The 19,756-nt window shown below is 43.3% G+C and overlaps 2 protein-coding genes across 2 annotated transcripts; both read left to right on the top strand.

The window, feature by feature from the left end:
- Positions 1–2,809: 2,809 nt before the first annotated feature.
- Positions 2,810–4,560, top strand: LOC121604671 (myeloid-associated differentiation marker-like protein 2). The gene is made up of 2 exons (XM_041934248.1): positions 2,810–3,090; positions 3,909–4,560. The coding sequence occupies exons 1-2, from the start codon at positions 2,810–2,812 to the stop codon at positions 4,558–4,560; spliced, it is 933 nt and encodes a 310-aa protein (XP_041790182.1).
- Positions 4,561–12,204: 7,644 nt separating this feature from the next.
- Positions 12,205–19,514, top strand: pycr1b (pyrroline-5-carboxylate reductase 1b). The gene is made up of 9 exons (XM_041933334.1): positions 12,205–12,340; positions 13,073–13,166; positions 13,580–13,650; positions 13,857–14,036; positions 14,379–14,486; positions 14,580–14,693; positions 15,954–16,046; positions 17,012–17,175; positions 17,512–19,514. Exons 2-9 carry the CDS (start codon positions 13,100–13,102, stop codon positions 17,684–17,686), a joined length of 972 nt encoding a protein of 323 aa, XP_041789268.1. The 5' UTR covers positions 12,205–12,340; positions 13,073–13,099; the 3' UTR covers positions 17,687–19,514.
- Positions 19,515–19,756: the final 242 nt, after the last annotated feature.

Here is a 19,756-nt window from a genome sequence, read left to right as displayed (position 1 = left end):
ACGCTCTGTTAACCTGGACGCTACCTGCCCAGAAGCAAACCGCACACCGACACAGCTGGCAACTATAGCAGCTAATTTGTCTCAGGAGTTGGTGGAGACCAAAACAGAGCTGAATAGGAGAGTGACTGATTCACATTGTGACATTATGAAATAAATAGTGACATGAATAAAATGTGCACATAACCGAAAGTAGAAACAGGATTTCATTTTTATATTATCATCAAAATGACATTTTCTTTAACTCTGTTTTAATTTCATTTCACAATTCATTGGTTCATTTTTATTTCATGACGCATAAAATATTTATTGATGGAATATTGAGCACTTTGGAGCTCCATAGATGAGAGGCCAGCATGTGAATGAACTATTGGCTGTCGTGTCGGTTACATACATTGTGATCATCCGAAATTGTATCCTGTTCATTTGGCATAAGGTAACAGGATTGATGCTGATATCCTCCAGCAACTCACTGACAAACCTAAGAAGACTCACAAAGCGGTGATGAAAAAAAGAGTGTGGTGAGAGGAAAGTGTGATTTACAGACCTAAGAACCTTCCTCTCCTGGCAGTGAATACACATCTAAAACCTCATCTCTGCTCATCAAAATTACATATTCAGAGGTTTTTTTCCATTAAAAAATCCCTCTGTGTCTTAAAATGGCTTTAATGTAACTGTACACCTTTTCCTTCATTTAGTATGAGTGGATCTATGAATACGCCTCCATCCCCACCCACCCCTCCACCGCCTGCAGCTCCACTGTACCTACTCACCTTCAACTCTGCTCATCAAACACACAAACAGCACTTCCTGGCAGAAAGCCCTGAAGGAAAACTTCTCCCACCTGCCGTACGCACTTGAATTACCTAACTTTATCTTGATAACGCTTTACTAGCATCTCATGAGGATGACCTCTGTCATGACATGCTTTCTTCGTGCACGTCTGCAAAGTCAGGAGAAGTTTTCTGTCAAGATTCCCACAATGAATGTCGCCGCCATCTAATTCAGCGGCTTGACTATCTGACAAACTGTTTTGAGTAACATCTGCTGTAACTTTCTCTGTCAACATCCCTGAGCCATGTCAAATGCCCTGTCAGCAACTTTTCTTTCAAAATCAGAACACATCTCTGCCGTCCATTTGAAAAAAGTGAAACTTAGTTTGCAAAATACAGAAACACGGCTACACCTGGCTTCTGCTCTGATACCCCTCGTTTAACCATAGCTCCACTCACCAAGACGGGATCGGTTCCACAAGTATGTTACATATGAAGGCCATATGAACCCGACACTGTCATTGATACGCTGTACGTTCAAGGTGGAAATGCTGAGCCGTGGCGTTGACTGCTGATTATTGCTCATGATGTGTCTTGTAGCCTATATAAAACACCTCACTGACGTCTTAACAAGGCTGAAAACATGGTTTTCACTGAAGGGGGTCTTAAATAGTGTTTTCATTGCTCAGATGCTACCGCTCTCTGGCCATGTCATTACCACACTCCCACCTATATAATTCAATAAGTGTCACCTGACTATCACATATCGGCCCTGATCTGTATATTTCCTAACATCAATAGGTCAGTTATCTCACCTAATTCCAGTGGGCTGGTAATGTGTGTGTGTGTGTATGTGTGTGCCCCAACTCCACGCCCAACCACATGTACACATCCCTCCGACACTCATGTGGTGGTGGCCCAACCCTAAATAACTTCCATTCTGGTCTGACTGACCGGCAGCACCCCCTCCTCGCAGCACAGCGAGGGACAGTGAGGAAGGAGAAAGTGTGAGAGGAAGAGTGTGTGACAGAGAGAACATAGGAAGATGAGAGTTGACATTTGAGGAGAGCTGGAGGTGTCTTTGACTCATGTGGCCACGTGGATTCACACTATGAGCTTGTGCAACAACAGATAACAAAACCGACGTGTCTGGATAATTGATCCGAAGAGATTCTGAGTCCGGACCGGACCATTTCAGCTGGAGGGGTGGACTTGACCAGGTTCTGCTGTGGCTCTGTAGCAGCTATTTAATGGAAGACTCAACTTGACTTACAGGATCTACAGGTTCTCATGACAGAGAAAATAACTTTCTGTATGAAAACATACAGTACACTCAGGCAGGACCTTCAACCCATCTTTCCTGTTTTACTGGACATGATTGACTGATGAGTCACTGTGATCTGAGCGATCACAGACAGACAGAAAGGTGAGTGTGTGTGTGTGTGTGTGCCAGCTTGGCCAGCTTCAGGTCTTCCAGAAGATCTCAAAGAGAGATTTCCCCAGTACTTGTCATAAGTTATCTTTGTGAAATGCTCTGATTCATCAACACAGAAATAGAGTTTCAGGAAGTCCCCCACCAAATCTGTAAGTGCAGCAGAAACAGGGTAGTGCGACCCTGTAGGGTTGGCGACGGAATAATGCACACGAAACCTAGATACCATCCCACACAAGGTAGCAATAGCACCTTAAGCATCTGCACACCCTCACCCATGTTCAGCAAGGACGCTGGAGGTTTCCCCACTGTTTGAGCAGGAGAGCAGAGTTTGAACCCTTTTGCTTTTCCTTGATAGACCTCGTCAACACGCTGGAAAGACACAGTCTCCAGACTGGACTGGACTTCTCTGGGTGTCACTATCACGTCTTTTGCACCAGGACGCTCCGTATTTCTTGTTTTTGTCAGGACTCGTTGGACTGGAGCTAAAATTTAAAGCCTTGAATTACTGGACATCCAGAATCTGTGTGAGGTCCTGAAGGCCTTACCTCTGGAGGATCTCGCTGTTGAATATTAATTTCTCGGCCTCTCCTACACTCACCCAGTCATGGATTCACAGGGTGGTCCGTACCTCAACAAGAGGGCCCTCTGCTCGCCTCTGGGCGCTGCCCGCCTCTGCCAGTTAGCCATGGGCTGTGCTGTGATTGCCATGGTCACCCACAGCGCCGGCTTCAGCGGTTCACACGGTGTGTTCTGTATGGCGGCGTGGTGCTTCTGCTTCGCCATGACGGTTGTGGTGTTTTTCCTGGACGCCACTCGTCTCTACAGCTGCCTGCCCATATCCTGGGACAACCTCACGGTCACCTGTGCTGCCTTTGCGACGCTCATGTAAGTCACGTGTTCAGGTGTGACTCTGATCCTCAGCTGGGTTAGTGGTGCTTATGTTCAAACAAGGTTACACGTTCACTTTCACCTTACCCCTCAGCACTTCCATCACTGCATATATAACAAATCTGTGTCCACCAGTTCACAATTCAAATAAGCTGCAAAGGTTCATTGACTCATTAAGCACCGGACACTGACCTTACCCAACTCTTAATTAACTTGTTCATCCTAAAAGTACTGAATGTCTACTTTCAAAATTTGTCAAATGAGGGCAATTTCATTATAGACGTACTCTACCCAGAAAATACTTAGATCTGCTATGTATAATTCATATCTTAACATTAATAATGGATCAAATGACTAAGTGTCAGGTGAAGGGGGTCGCTTGTAGTGATGAGCCCAGAGAGAAATGTCACCTGATTCTGCAGTTTCCATCTGGTCTGCATAGCGCTTTGGTGTCTTGCAGGTTGTTTTGGTTTTATGGACCACAGCTTTACTGTTTTGGGTCACTCTCACAGCTTTGTGTCCAGCAGCGGAGCTAAAAGGAGAATTGGACAAAAACACACACTTAAGTAAATTATGATGTTGTTCCATAACGGCTGGATGTGTAAATACACAACTGTTCGCCAACATGTGCACCAGATCATCTTATAAAAAGCTTTGACTTCCTCCCTGTATAACTGTTGCCCACTGACTAAAAGGTTGAAAGCTCTGACAAAGCAAGATATTTCAGCGAGTGACTATATTCACCCCACTATCCAGTTTTTTGCCTGGTTTAATGACATCAAATTGCCCTCATGTTTTTCTGTCTTCTCCTGCAGGTATGTGACAGCATCTGTGGTCTACCCGCTCTTCTTTGTCCGAGCTGAGTGTCCCTACGCCGGCTGTGATGTCCGAAATTTCCGCATCGCCGTGACTGTCTGTTCCATCCTGGCTACTCTGGCTTACGGGGCTGAAGTGGCCCTGTGCCGAGCCAGGCCGGGCCAGGTGGTGGTGGGCTATATGGCCACCGTCTCTGGCCTCCTCAAAGTGGTTCAGGGCTTTGTGGCCTGCATCATCTTTGGAGCTCTGGCCAACAGGAGCGAGTATTCTCGTTATGTTGCCACAATCTACTGTGTGGCTGTCTACGCTTTCTGCTTCGCCCTGACTGCACTCGTGGTCGTAATGACGGTGTGTGGGCGGACCAAGGCTGTGCGCTGCATGTCCTTTGACCGCTTCGTGGTGGTGTGCACCCTCCTGGAAGTTCTGCTCTATCTGAGTGCATCAGTGGTGTGGCCGGTGTTCTGCTTTGACACAAAATATGGCTCTCCGTGGAGGCCGTCGTCATGCCCTCAGGGGAAGTGTCCGTGGGACAGTAAGGTGGTGGTGGCGGTGTTCTCCGTCGTCAACTTTGGACTGTATGTGGCCGACCTGATCTACTCCCAGAGGACGCGATTTGTCTCCTCACATATGCGCACAAACTCAAGAGTGTAGAAGCATAGCAAAGCATATTTTGCACCGCTGGCTTAACAGGTTTAAGTTATTTATGCATCTGATTCACTGTGGTTGATTTTGTTTGTGCATTCATTTGATATTGAAAGACGCAGACAGTACTGAGAGGGAGGGGTGGATGCAAGTCAAAGATCACAGGTCCAGGACATCGCTGGTGCTGCTGAGGCACCCAGACACCCCAAATTCAACGTGAAAGCACTGTGGAATGTGAACAAGAAATTTTACCACTACGACCCCTCTGCCACACCCCGCTGAGGTGACACCCCATCTCTTTAACTCACCCCTCCTGCCCTCTCAGAGCTTTTGGCATCCAGCCTCACCCAAGCAGCCAGGGCTCACTGGTATGTCCTGCCAAATCCTCATAAACCAAGACGCTCCCACTATTCTCGACCTGCGGCGTAACACACACACTTGCTCTCCGCTTGTACTTCTGCTCGAATAATACATAAAAGTCTTGAAAATAAACAGTAAATCTGGCATTGGCATCCGTGGCATCCCTGTCATCTGCAAACCCCACACCAGAGATCAACGCGCATTACCCCGGCTGCCAAAAATAAACACGAGCTGCCCGCACTCATACTGAAGCCGTGAGACGGCATTTATAAGAGGCTGGTGTCTTTAAAACCTCTCTATGAAATGCTTCCTTCAGCGTATGATGAAAACGCAGAGCCAGTTTCATCTGACTGCTGCTGAGATGACCCGCTGTTTGATCTGCCGAAAACACACAATTGCGCAATTTGAACAGGGTCAGTGTGACCGAGCAGAGTTTGCACATTTTTACAGAAGATGGAACGTGTGACCTTAAAAAACAGGTCAAATGTTAAAAAAACAAACCCCACTCTCCATTTACTACATTTACACTAGCAGTTCCAAATCATCTTTGTCATGTGATGGGTTTTGTACATATTGAGACACTAAATAAACTTACTTTTAGATGCAAGTCTCATAATAGATACCGGTACATAGTTATACATAGACTTAAACGCAGATTTAATCAATATTTTTATACTCATAATAGGTTAAATGATTATGTGTAGAGCATATGGATGAACCCACAGAGAATATGAGTGTTTGCAGCTCATTGCGGTTTGCTTTTATAGCCACAAAGCTCTGAGAAATCCACTGAGCGCTACCTGCTCAGCCCCAAACAGCTGACAGACTAGGTTAGCGAATAGCTGGTGAACATAGTGCAGCATTTAGCCATTAAAGAGCCAGATACATAATATGTCATGTCTTTGCCTCCCTCCTCCATTTATTATCATCTCCTTTTGGTCACCTCTATCACTTGAACAGGTTCATGACATAATTTTTATGTCTAAATCTAAATCTGAGTGCCTAACCTAACAGATGTTCATCAGACATGTATTTGACCAGTCCTCAGTCATTTGATTGTGTGATCCCTGCAGACTCCGGGGGTGAAGCAGGAGAGACGGAGGCCTTTCTGGCTGCCGTCCTCTCTGTCAGCACTTTTATCTTCTTGTTCCACAAGAATAAAACAGGAGAGGACGTCTGGCGGCCACAGTTTAGCTTTACCGGTTTCTCCTTGTCCCCTTCCTTTTCTCTTGATTAAGATTTTTTTCACTCTGTCTCTCCAGATTTTCACCCTCCCTCCCTCCATTTCTCTCTCACGCATCATCCCAGTCACCCCGTCCTCCTCCTCCTCCTCCTCCTCCTCCTCCTGCTCGCCATCCTTCACTCCTCTCTGCTTTGGTCACCTCGTGAATCTCATCTCTCTAATCCAGGCTCAGTGTATTCCCCTGTCACATCTGTGAGTGCTATGGATGTATTACATTAAGTCCTCGAGAAGCCACTGTGCCACATACGTAAAGCAAAACTGTCTCGGTGCTCAGCAGCAAATCCAACACCAGTTGGCTGCTCTTGTATCCAAATCTGTCTAAGATCACAGAAAACGTCACTGTGTGTCTTGGAGATTTGCTATTTCAGACACTGGGCCAATTTTTGCAAATTAGCAAGCAAATACAAGCAAATAACATGACAGAAAGAGCAGATGAACAGTGGATATCAAGGGGGTTTATGTAAATTGGTGGTAATTTTTGCAGCAATAAATACCGTTGTGTTGTTGAACTGACATTTTTATACCGTGTGTGTGTGTTTGTTGCTGAGGAAAGCATTTTCATCCTCTGATAAATCCTGCAGAATTATTTCTAACACGAGGCCCTCTGGAAGCAGCGCTCTGTACACTTGCACTCTTATCCTGACTAATATTTCAGAAGTGGAATATAACATCAGTGGGATACGTCAGAGCCCAGAGAAAGCCACCACTGAAAGTGACGGGCAGTGTTGCCACAGAGCAATCTGTAGCTCCATTAAGCCCTGTGTACTCCCTGCTCCTCTGCAGAGCCCCATTTAGCAGCTGTTCCATGTTGGGCACTCATTTCACTTCTCACTCCCTGCGGGCCTCTGTCTTAAACATAGCTGTGTTTCCAGACACACACACACACACACACACACACAGCCTACAGTGCATGAACTCTTCTGACAGAGATGAGCTGCGACAGGTGTCCATCATAACTGTCCCTTCCTGATTCTCCAGCCGGGGGGACATGGAGGGACAGGGGACTGCTGGCTGGCTGTCGTGACTAATCTCTGATGGCGCATGTTGCTGATGTCAGCTTCCCCCCGTAGCTCTTGGCTCTTGTTTTGCCAAATGTTGGGTGGAACATTGTTGAAGGCTGAATCTTTGGTCCCAGTGGGTTTGAATCTAGTGTAGAATGACACCTTGGGTTTCTAATAACAGAAACATCTCGCAATATGATAAACATGTAATTAGTGGTATCAATTTTTATTAGACTTGCTCTCTTACTTATGTGGACATCTATTTCTAACCTGTTCAGGCTATTGTTTTTCCTCTCAAGCTGTTGATTTATTTTTATGTTATGTTATCCGATATTTTTTGCATCTGATACAACCTGTTTCACTGATCGCAATGTTTGATTTTTCACAAGAATATAGGTCCAGAAAATGAAGTAAATATAGGATCCAACGAGTTTCAGTTTTTACCAAAACCGGTAAATCGGTGACCTCCCAGTCACACCTCCCTGGTTGAGGCAGTTGGTGCAGCAGAGAAGCTTGGATTTATACTTTGTGGTTCATCTGACAAAGAAATATCTCAAAATCATCAAAAAATTAAAGCAATTTTCTTTGGATTATGCTAAGCTTTGAACCCCTTTCTATAATCCTGTGATATACTGAAACAGTATAATTTATGTGTGTATTATTCTGATGTAAGTGAGGGCTTTCTCTGTTTGTATGTTGACTGAAAGTCTATGGTCAGTATTACTTTGTTTTCCTAAACACTGATAAACAGATCCATAGAGGTACGGAGGAAGACAAGGTGAATTGTCTTCCTCCAAAGTTTTTTTTGCAGTGGACAAACCCAGCCCCCCCCCCCCACACACACACACACACTTATTTCCACCAGAAGGTCAAAGTACAGGGACGACCAACCTGGCAACCTTTTAGTACTGTGTCACCACTGTGTTGGTGGAAACAAGTGAACCAACAAAAGAGAGCACAATCATCAAATATCCTCCTGTGACCTTCTGTCCACAGTTTGCCCTCTTCAACCTTCTGTCTACCTCCACCCCATCAGGAACAAAGAAGAAAATCTCTTTTATCTAACTGGATAATTTCATCCTCACCCTAATGCCTGCTGAACTGAGACTAGACATCCAAATGCAGCATGTCATATTGAACAGCTTCTGTTCTCCTCGTGTTCCTCTGGTATTCTCATTCTGATTTGTCCGTGAGATTTTGTGATGTACTTTGGGAAATCCTTTATTAGTTTTGGGGTTTTGCATAAAGTTGATAGCTGACATTACACTGGCTGCCTTCACATCTCCACTGTCATTCCTTTTGTATTCATTTGTATTCCTTCTCGTCTCCGGCTCATTCTTGTCACTCATTCTCGTCTCAGACTGCAGGAGGGAGAGGCATGCACACTTGGGAAAGATTTTCTCTCTGTGATATTAAATATGCACATCTCTCACTCTACAAAGCTTCACTGTCTCTCTCACATTTTCTCAGTCCTGTTCTCTTGTTCTTACGTTGTCAAGTACACATGCACACACACATTTGTACTTCTATCCTTGTGAGGACCCTGATTAACAAAAATGTATTCCCTAGTCCCTTACTCCAACCTTAACCATCACAACTCAATGCCTAACCCAAACCCTTACCTAAACCTCATCCTAATCTTACCTTTAAAACCAAGTCTTAACCCTCAAACAGCCGTTTTTAAGGTCTGTCCGCAAGTGAGGACCAAAATGTCCTCACTCCCAAGGTCTAAAACTCAAGTTGGTTCTCATAAAGATAGTCGTACAAGTACACACACACACACAGCTCTGGGCCCTAATCACTGCAAGCAACAAATTGTTGTGAACGCTTCACCTAGATCTGCTTGTTGCTGTGTGTCGAAAAGAAAAGAAAAAAAAGAGATTTGTGCACTGTGGTATTTTTGATAAATCTCTTGGGGTTTTGTCAAAAAACAGAAAGACCGAATGAGTGTTGTCACGCCTCAGCGCACATGCCGAGTCTGAGTGATAGATAGTACAGAGGCAGGCAGTGGTAAATTGACTTTGCGTTGTGTGTGCGTGTGTGTGTGTGACCAAGAGGCAGAGTTGCAGGGATACATCAATGAAATTTTCAGCTTGTTTGAGATTAGGTTCAGAGAACAGTTTTGTGGGTAATTATCCTGCAAACCGATGCAACAAGGGGAAGGGGACACTGTGCTCTGCCCCCTCATACACTGCTCCATCTGTTATTATTATGCACTTTGTAACATCAGAGGGGAATGAATTGTCATTTTGTTCCCTAATTCCCTAAAAAGGTTCTGTTTTCTTCTGAGAAAGAGCACACACACACTAGACGAAAAATCTCTTCTTCTGATGATATTTGATGAAACTAGGTTTATTAAATCATTTGAAATTCCGTACAAAAAAGAATCAAGAATCAAGACATTCAGTATATATCCATATAAACTGATGGAACATATGATTGAACAGTAAATATATTTGTACTTATACTCACAGTATTTTAAAGATTCTAGCAAAGGCCCTGAGCATCTGACAAAAATGACTATTTCAAGGCGTTGGCTGAAACACCTGTAAGTCAGAGAATAGAGTGACACTCTGACACTCGGCCCAGCCGACTGAAGAGGAAGTATACTAACAGCTGGTGCTGTTGGAGCGCCATGCATTCTTCTTTATATATAGACAGCAGCATACACAATCCCTCAGTCTGCATTCCTGTGCAACAGCACTGTGAGAAAATAAATGGAATGAAGTCCCTCAAAGGAGACATACAGCGCCTCTTGTGAAGTGTAAATTTAGTCTGGCATGGCATGGTATGGCATCAAACTGACAGTTACAGGCCAAGTTCATGGCTAATTTTCAGAATATGCATTGATGAAGCACCAAGGGATAGGCAGCCAAACTGTATTCGAGCGCCGTGGCTCATTAGTGTACACACCATCCAATTCTGCTTTATTTTAGATTCTATCAAATCTAAGGGGAGAGGAAGAAGCACTGGTCCACGGTCTCCTCTTGGAATAACAACCCTTCATTCAAATTCAGGTCCCTCAAATATCACAAGCCACTTCTGGTACCCTCAAGTGTTTTGGTGAGTCATCTTCAAATCGCAACGCATTTGCATTCAACATAATGAACACTGAACATGTGCCCAAATCATTCTGGTGGAAGATTTTTCTGTTGGCATGTGAAAAGGTGACATGTTGTCTCCACTAATAAATCTCAAAAAAGAGGCACTGATTTCTGGTGTATCACAAAAAACGCATCTGCCGTACGGAAATCTCATGTTTTTTTTTAGAGTATTCTTATATGGAAATCATTAAATCAATTTTAAATTAAGATCCAGATAAGTGCCGTAACAACTAAGACCACTTTTGTATGGACACTTGAGCTGAAATAATTATTCAATTGATGAGTCAGCACATTTTAATAAGTGGCTTGAACCATTTTTCAAGCAAAAATAGCAAATAGTGTCTGGTTCCAGCTTTTTTTTAATCATTATTCAGCCTTTATTTACCAGGTAAATCCCACTGACGTCACAAAATCTCTTTTTCAAGGGGGCAGAGATCCAGAGCAGCACTACAGTGTTTCAAACCACAGACACACAAACATTAAAAGCACAGAAACAAAGCATACAGTATCAACTCAGAGAATCATATGCCTAAAGACACAGAGAGGAGGAAGATGATCGAACTAAAGAAGCAGTTCCAAATTAATTTACCACCAAACCCTTCACTATATTTTAAATGCCCTAATTGGATGACAGGGTCCGTCTGAAAGTGTTTCCAGGCTGCAGGGGCAGAGAACATAAAGGCCTGTTTGCCCATTTAAGTGCAAACCTTAGGGAAAAGGACAGTAAGATGGTACTATTTGAAGCTAAAACAACAATTACTAGTTTTAATTCAGACATACTCACAAAGATGAAGGGGAGCAGTTCAAGGATGGATATATGCAAAAATATGTACCAGTGAATGACTCTGCACAAAGCCAGTGAAGGACACTGAACTCTGGCATATAGAGTTCAATGGTGAGTAAGAGCTTTGCAAACCTCAGAGCTGTGTTACACTGCCTGCAGCAGATGCAGGCATTGGGCAGAAGTGTGCATGAACAACAGATCACCATTGTAAAACAAGGGAAGGAATGTAGCGTCAACCATTTTTTTTCCTAGCAACAGGGGAAAAGCAGACAGACAGCCATGATTCACAATCTATACAGCTACTTATGTACATATACCTACATACAGAAACCTATACACATATACAGCGAGTACAGTGTATGTCAATGTACAGTATGGGGAATGTCGGTCAAGTTCCTGAGATTGACTGAACTGAACTTGGAGCTGATGGAAGGGCTCGGCCTGGGATTAACAGCTGGGTTGAATGAGGTGTACAAGTGATATTACGTGGACTGTGTATCTGTCACAGCTGTAGACACAGTTTATATGATGGTGGTTTTAGAAAAGAGACAGCACAGACAGGAACAGGCTATTTTGAGCCAGCTCTGGGTGGTGTGTGATTTTTTAGATTGTGCAAATGTGAATCAGATGATGAAAGGAGTTATAGACTTTCTATCTATCTATGTATCTACTATGTGACGTGAATCGATCTTTGGTCTGAGTGTGTATATGTATGCATGTTTGAATACTGAGGTGGTGAGGTAGGGCCTCTATAGTAACTGAAAGAGGCAGTTTCCAGAGAAGGCAGTGCTGCACATTTACATAATCTAAGTACAGCATGCTCTGATTCTATACTGTAGGATTAGCTGTCCCCTCCACCCACACACTTAAAGTCCCATCTATCTGTGTAGAATTCATCATACACGGTTTGAATAGAAACTGTCAGTGCTGACTTTAGCCAATATAAACATAACCCACTTTAGACCTTACGGTTCATATGTTTGACCTACATTTTCCCCTGGCAGCTTCACTGCGCTTCCACACACAGGACTGATGCAACTGGGCGTGACGGAGGGAAAAGTCCCGCCCAAACGCTGTGATGTAGTTTCTCATTGGCCAGAAGCTCAGGGTGTCTCTGTCGTGATTGGCTAGCGTGGCTGTCCGTTACAGCAATGGAGCACTTTGAGGTTAAGTAAAAAAAAGGAAGCCACGTTGACACGAAGTGGTGTTTTCACTTTTTTCTGCCGCGGGGAAATAACGGTCACGTCGTCAAGTTACATCCGTCAAGTCAGGAACATCAATTGAAACGTATAGAAAGGTAACTGTCTCCTCGTTACATGAATTTCCTGTATTTCTCATTCATTTCTGGTTGTGAAGCCTAGCTAACAGAGCAGCTAGCCGAGGACAGGTGGCCATCAGCTAACTAGCTTGGAAATGCTATAGCTATCCATCAGCATCAACTGCATCGTTAACGTAAGCACTGGACAAATGAATGGCTGATTAGGAAACGTTAGACAGTGAGTTAAAAAAGGCGAATGTAACAGTGAAAGAATTTTCTTTGTGGTAAATCAGTGATTTTGAACAATAACGTTATAACTTTAGCTGGAAAGCAAAGCATCAAGTTACCCTTGAAGATGTCACCAGATGGCTCTTACCTTGAACTCTAGACTGAGTCTGTGGGCTCAGAAAGTTATTTTTTTGTTTCATGCAATTGAATTTGATTTGAATGCAGAGCTCGCAGCTGTAAATCAGCAAGTGTGCCCATATCCCAGTAAAATCACTCATGGGTGCTGCCAGAGTGTCAGAGGAGGTGTTTCATCATCATTCACAGTCTGTGGGCCAGCTCCAGGACTTTTCTCTAGATTACATCATTACCAAAGCCTCTCTCTGTACTTTTCATTTTTAAGGAAAGGCCTCACAAAATTAACAAACTATCAATTCAACAACCTAGGTCAGAAGAAAACTGAAAATCATCTTGTATAGACAGGTGTGGGGTATTTGATCCACTGGTATGTATGACAGTCTGCCACTTTCTGTCTGGATTTTCTAGGCCAAAGAAGCCACATCATCTAACAGGATGAGTGTTGGATTCATTGGAGCGGGCCAGCTGGCTCACGCACTGGTGAAAGGGTTCACAGCTGCAGGTGAGGCAACTTTCTTTATTTTGTAAGCTTTGCCGAATCCAGAGTCACTGTCAAATCATGCCAATCATACCAATTTTGGGTAAAATAAGGATAACTGTATACTGTATGAACACATATCTGCCTGGCCTGCAGAGTTGCACAACTATACTTATTACTATGTGCACAGAGCTATTTTCACAAATCATATTAATGGCCAGAGTGTTGGTCATTTATTACATTTTAATGGCTTTTCCTGCATTTCTTTTGTTGTATTTATTCAAGTTCGATAGTTCTTTATCTGTTTCCTACCAGCTGCAGCAGCATGATGTCAGTTTTCCTTGTGGGGATCTCTAAGGTCTTATCTTGTGGGTGTCATTTCCCATCTTGCACATCCTCATACCTCACTTTCCACGCCCTCCTGTCTCCCTCCCCAGGTGTGATTGCTACCCACAGGATTACAGCCAGCTCCCCAGACACAGACCTGCCCACTGTGTCGGGGCTGAGGGTGAGAAGATGAGCTTCTGTTTTTTTGTGTGATGGGAAGTGAAATAAAGTCAGTGTGAGATTGCATGTGTGCGAGCGTGGGCTTGCCCAAGAGGTGCATACAGGATGCAAGTTGCTGTAATAACACCTGTTTGCCTTCTTCCTGGTTTTTTCCGTACCTCTTAACATCCTCTCTTCATCATCTCCAATTCCTTTTTTCTTCTGCAGAAAATGGGGGTGAACCTGACAACTAGCAACAAAGAGGCCGTCAACAAGAGCGATGTACTCTTCCTGGCTGTGAAACCCCACATCATCCCTTTCGTTCTCGATGAGATCGGGCCAGACATTGAAGACCGCCATCTCATAGTCTCCTGCGCGGCAGGCGTCACCATCAACTCCATAGAGAAGGTCGGCCTCTGTCACTATCTCTCTCTGACACTGAAATCCGGAATTGTTAATTTGCTGAAGTTTCACAAGCTCTTGATGACTCCATCTGTAGTGTGCAGTTTGTGGTATTGTTTTAGTCCTCTTCTGAATTTACATAGCTGTTTTGTGTGAAACCCAGCCACACTAGTCTTTCCCCTCTTCTCCTCAAGCATTTCTATCCTATTTGTTCTCTCTTATCCTCCCTATCTTAAGTTATGTTCAATCAAGTTTTGTTATGCTTCCAAACATGTGAAAGAGAGTTGTTTTACATCCTGCCTCCTCTACACACGCCTATCCTTTGTTCCTATTCTTGTGATTCCACAGAAGTTGCTTCAGTACCGTTCAGCTCCTAAAGTCATGAGGTGTATGACAAATACTCCCGTGGTGGTGAGAGAGGGAGCTACAGTGTACGCCACTGGGACACATGCAGAGGTAAAGTGGAAGTGAAGCAAGAGTTGATGGAGTATGTGTTTCTTTGACTAATTTTGCCATAGCATTACCAGCACGATGTCTTCCTTCTTTCAGGTGGAGGACGGCAAGTTGCTGGAGCAGCTGATGGCCAGCGTGGGTTTCTGCACTGAGGTGGAGGAGGACCTCATTGACGCTGTCACTGGGCTGAGTGGCAGTGGACCGGCCTACGTAAGTGACTTCAGAGCTGTGTGTTTGTCACAAAGGGGTGTATGTGAAGTGTGATGGATCCACCCAGAATCAGACCAAATGGTGTCACAGAGAAAGGTTTGCGCCATTGCTGTGTGGTCTGGTGTGGGAGGAATAAAAATCATAAAAACAAAAAAATCAATGGTGATGAAACCTTATGTCAGCAGTCACAGGATTCATTTGAATTTTGTACCAACGATCTTGCAACTTCTGTATCAGCAAAGCTATCATTATTCCTTTTTCTTTTAAACTCCTCCTTTTGCACTCAGAGACCTATTGGATTGATGTAGGAATGATCTGATGTGCTGTGTTTTTGGAAGACCTCTTGCTATTACTGAATCTTCATGTGTTGGGCTTCACAGCCAGGTCCTAAACTTAGGATGTTTATTTTTATTATCTAACACTTGTTTGTTGATTAATTGTTTAGTCTTAAAATGTCATAAACAATCACATTTAAATAACCATACCTTGAAGAGTGTTATCTGAGATAAGTGAGAAAAATAAGCAAATCTTCACAGCTGTAAGCAGCAAATCTTCTTGAAGAATTATGAAATGGGATTTTTGGAGTGTTGACTGACTTAGCTGATTAAACGGCAAGTCTAGTTGGTTGTGTGTTGATGCGATGTTTTCAGGCTTGACTTGTAGACAGGAAAACTGTAGCAGGGAGTAGAGATCAAATGTGTGCCAGGGTTTTTCTGTGTCAGTTCTTCAAATGAATGAATCCAGCAGAAAACATATGAAGGTGCCCAGCTGTGGTAATGGCTTGTATTGTCATGTGTGTATTTCCAAATCTTAATAATTCCCGCTTTGTAAAATGGTCACGTCAAACTCACTGCTTGGCAGACAGAGGTGTGCAGTGGTTGAGGAAATGAAGAATAATTGTCAGTGGGTTTTATCTGCTCTATGCAGGTATTTTTGAATATAGGCTTGGAAGTCTCTGAATACATTTTTGCCCATCCTAACTGTGAAGAGGCAGCAAGGTAACTTTTAATTAAGTGGATGTCAGTGTTAAAGAGTCAACTTGCTGTTCTGCCTTATACTCTGCAGACTGGAGGCTAAATAATAAGGAGGAAGCAAAGGAAGCTGGACTAACCACTAATCTGTTGACTCAAATTCTTCATGAGGCAGACTGTTTATATGATGTTTGTACATTTGTTGAATATGTGATGACATTGCTCCCTAAAGGGAAAACTTGTGTGTGTGTCTGTGTGTGTTTGTGTCTGTGTCTGTGTGTATAAACAGGCGTTCACAGCCCTTGATGCTCTCGCAGATGGAGGAGTGAAGATGGGTCTGCCCAGGAGACTGGCAGTCAGACTTGGAGCTCAGGCCCTACTGGTCAGTTGTGTTTAGTTTGTGTGTTATTTGTGTCTTTTGCTGCGCCTGTTCTCAATATTAAGTCTCCTTGATCCACTGGTCCTCCGTGTGTTTGGAGGTGGAAAACACAGTCGAATTGAGTAGCTGTTTTCAATGTACCAAGCATGACTTCTAACTGCTGACGTAAATTCACAGAAAATGATGAAATTCCGGAAAAATAAAACCCTGTGGGGTATTCTGATGTGCCTAAAAACTGAAGATTAAAAAGATAAATTTTTCGACATGCACGGTCTACGCGCATGATTGAAGAAAGGCAAGAACAGGAATGTTTAATTGCTGCTGTATTCAACATGAGTAATAAACATAGATATTGCTTGATTTTGTTAATGTTTTGATCACAATTTGGCAATTTGTCAAAATGGATTACTGGAAATCATTCACTGAAACAGTTTTTTTAATCATGGCAGCTGCTTCAAGCTCTGTCTCCTGCTCACCGCTCACTGTGTTCAGCTCCTGTCTGCATTTTTATGAGCAATGTTCTGTGTTTAGCCTTTTTTTTCTTCAGTCTTTTCAGATGTTGTTATTTGTAGTAGACAGTAAATACTCTTGGTCTGAGTGTCTCCTCTTGTTTGCACATTTGTCTGTGGGTAACACTCACCAAAGGCACTATAGTTGCATCGTCATGTTTGCCTGTTGTAAGTCAGGAAGCTGCCTGGAGGATCTTTTACACATTTTACTGGCTGTACATCAGATTACATTTCATTTCCTAGAAGAACTTAATCTGTATTTGTGACTAATCCTAAATTCTAATGCATATGTGCACTACTTGCATTATATTGATGACAAAAGCATTTCTGCTGCTCAGGATGGTATGCTATATCAGCAATCCATGACTAGGTAGGAATAAACAATATGTTGTCCTTCATATGAATCAGCTATCTCCCTTTGTTTCTTAAGTTCATTATCATGTTCCTGTTCGTCTTCAGGGAGCTGCTAAAATGCTGCTGGACTCGGAGCAACACCCAGGCCAGCTGAAGGACAATGTTTGCTCCCCAGGGGGCGCCACCATCCATGCCCTGCACGTCCTGGAGAGTGGTGGCTTCCGCAGCCTCCTGATCAATGCAGTGGAGGCTTCATGCATTAGGACACGGTGAGACAGTTGCACCTGTAAACGCAAATCACACACCTACACCATCACCTAGACAAATCTGAATATTTCTGTATTCCGCTTTGAAGGCCTGCTACACGTGGATTATAGTGAAATGATTCTATATTATACACCTGTTGTTTTATATGAAGATAAATACAAAAATAATATGAATATTTCAAGCATGCAGTTCTCTCTTGACCCTGTTTATATGTCAAGTGACCCCACTTGGGTTCCTAACTTCGACGTTGAGATAAGTCTTTTTCTGAATGACACACACACACACAAACCTACAGGTGTTATGTGTATCTAACGCTAGGCTGTCCCGTCCTCTAACAGGGAGCTACAGTTTCTGGCAGACCAGGAGCGCATCTCCCCAGCAGCCATTAAGAAAACTACACTGGACAAGGTGCTCCAGCAGCCCGGAGTCACAGTCAGCGGAGTGGCTAATGGGAACGGCAGATCGGGGCTCAACCTGTTTAACAATCGCAGCCCTGGGATCAAGAAGAACTGAGTGCATGGAGCCAGGCACACACACAAACACATTACAGGTTTAAAGGTATACTATGCAAGATTTTCCTAAAAAAAAACAGTAGACTCGGAAGTACAAAAGTAATCCCTCTCAGTCATCACTTATGAGCCACTTATGAGTGTGTGGTGGTGTCTGTGTCAGCAGAGACCCTGCCCTCTGCCTGTATGCTCTTATTTTGCTGTCGTCAGGACATTTCTGCGCTCCAACCTTTGGGCAGAGAGTGTGTAGGCCCTAGCCAATGACAGAGCATAGGGGAGGTCAGGACTTTATACAAATTTAGCAACCAGGTGCCATAAGCAGCATGTATCCAGGAGGAAGCTATGAAACTGACGGACACAGTGCTGGAAAAAAGCAAGTAAAGCGAGGGGAAAACGCCAAGTGGACAAAGCTTGTTCCAAAACGAGAGTGAATCTGGGGTTGGCTTTCACTCGCTGGTTAGCACTGAAGTAGAGGATGGGGAGGAAGAGCGACGCAGAGTTGGCCTGTTTTCTGTTGGCCAGGTTGTTAGCTTGCTAAAGTATCGGCTTTTCCATTACAACAAATGTAATGTTCCAATGTTCCAACCAATAGCAGCTTGCAGCACATGCAAAAAGTGTGTTTCTGGTGTCATTGAGCCAAGTTTGAATGTTGTGTTTACAAACAGTAAGTGACAATTGCTGCATAATATACCTTTTAAGTGTACCAACATGTACACATGTGGACACACTTGCATATTCTGCAGCTGTTCAGCCAATCAATCAAGAAATGGACTCGGGACTGGTCTGAATTCACATCCAAATTGGCATAATTGCCAGATTATTTATTCATACTTGAGTTACATGTGGACCGTGGACCCGGTGGTGTCGCCACCACATTGCACACAAGCACAGGTGTATTCTGGGTGCATTGCTCACAGTTATAGCCTTATGTTGTGATGCAGGATTACTGTCTACACATACACACCGAAGAGCAAAAGTGCATTTACAATCTGTTGTCTGTCTGTGTTTGGGCTCTAGACTATGTAAGGCTGTTAAATGGTAATGACCCAGTGGGCCATCATGGGATCCTGGTACACACCAGGCAGCAGATGGCTGCTGGGATACCATCAAACTCTTAGTGTATGCTTTTAATGTCTTTTTAAAAAAAAAATGAAGCCACAATGTAAATCTTTATGTAACCCTCCTTTGTTTGGGCAAATTCTTATTTTTGTTAGTCCAACAGTGTTATACTGTTAACAAAGACTGAGTATGGATTGAACAAAACAAATTAATAACTGTCTTTGGTTGTTTTGATTGTTGTATATGAACACTACAGTGAACACCGTCTTCACAGATAATATACCTTTCTATCAGTGTTATAATGGGGTTTCTAGCACATTGAGAACATTGTGCCTTTTGTGCCCAGAAAATATAATTTCTCTCATATAAAGGTCATTCCAAGCTTTGAAACACCTCTGTCAGCATTTTCCTCAGATCCCTCCGTTCATGTGTTTGTTTTTGCTTGAGGACATTATGCTTCTTAAACCGCAAATCTTAAATTGTTATCTTGAACCGCCTGCCACCACAAAGGCACATTTTACATTTTTCTCATAAGGCAATGTGACGTTGTTACCTGGAAGTGCTGCAACAAATTCATCTACACAATGAAACACCCACTCAAGAATATATTCCTGTAGATTGATGTAAAAGAATTACATCAGCCTTCAATCCGTCCTAATTTTGTACTATTCTATATATTTTTATTCCCATGTTACATGTTATGTATTGTTTTTTTCAGCATATTGACCGCCGAGTTGCTTTGCCAGTCAAAAAGTCAATATTAAAGGATCAGAATGAAATACTTTTGTTCCATAGCTAGTTTGTCCCTTAATTGAATAAGAGTCCGGTTTGACTGAAAATACTCTGCACTGGTTTTAACCAGTTGTTTTGTGTCTGTTATTTCAGCTCCACTTTTTTTCGCAGCTCTGTGTAGCATATTTGCTTGTTTTTGGTTCGGTTAGAGTTTGAGATTTCCCTTTGACAAGGACGACCACACTCGATCAGTGGGTGGTCCATCCACCCTGGCCTGCAGATG

Source organism: Chelmon rostratus, chromosome 3 (assembly GCF_017976325.1).
Source record: "Chelmon rostratus isolate fCheRos1 chromosome 3, fCheRos1.pri, whole genome shotgun sequence".
Classification (NCBI taxonomy): domain Eukaryota; kingdom Metazoa; phylum Chordata; class Actinopteri; order Chaetodontiformes; family Chaetodontidae; genus Chelmon; species Chelmon rostratus.
This window is presented reverse-complemented; position numbering and strand designations above follow the sequence as displayed.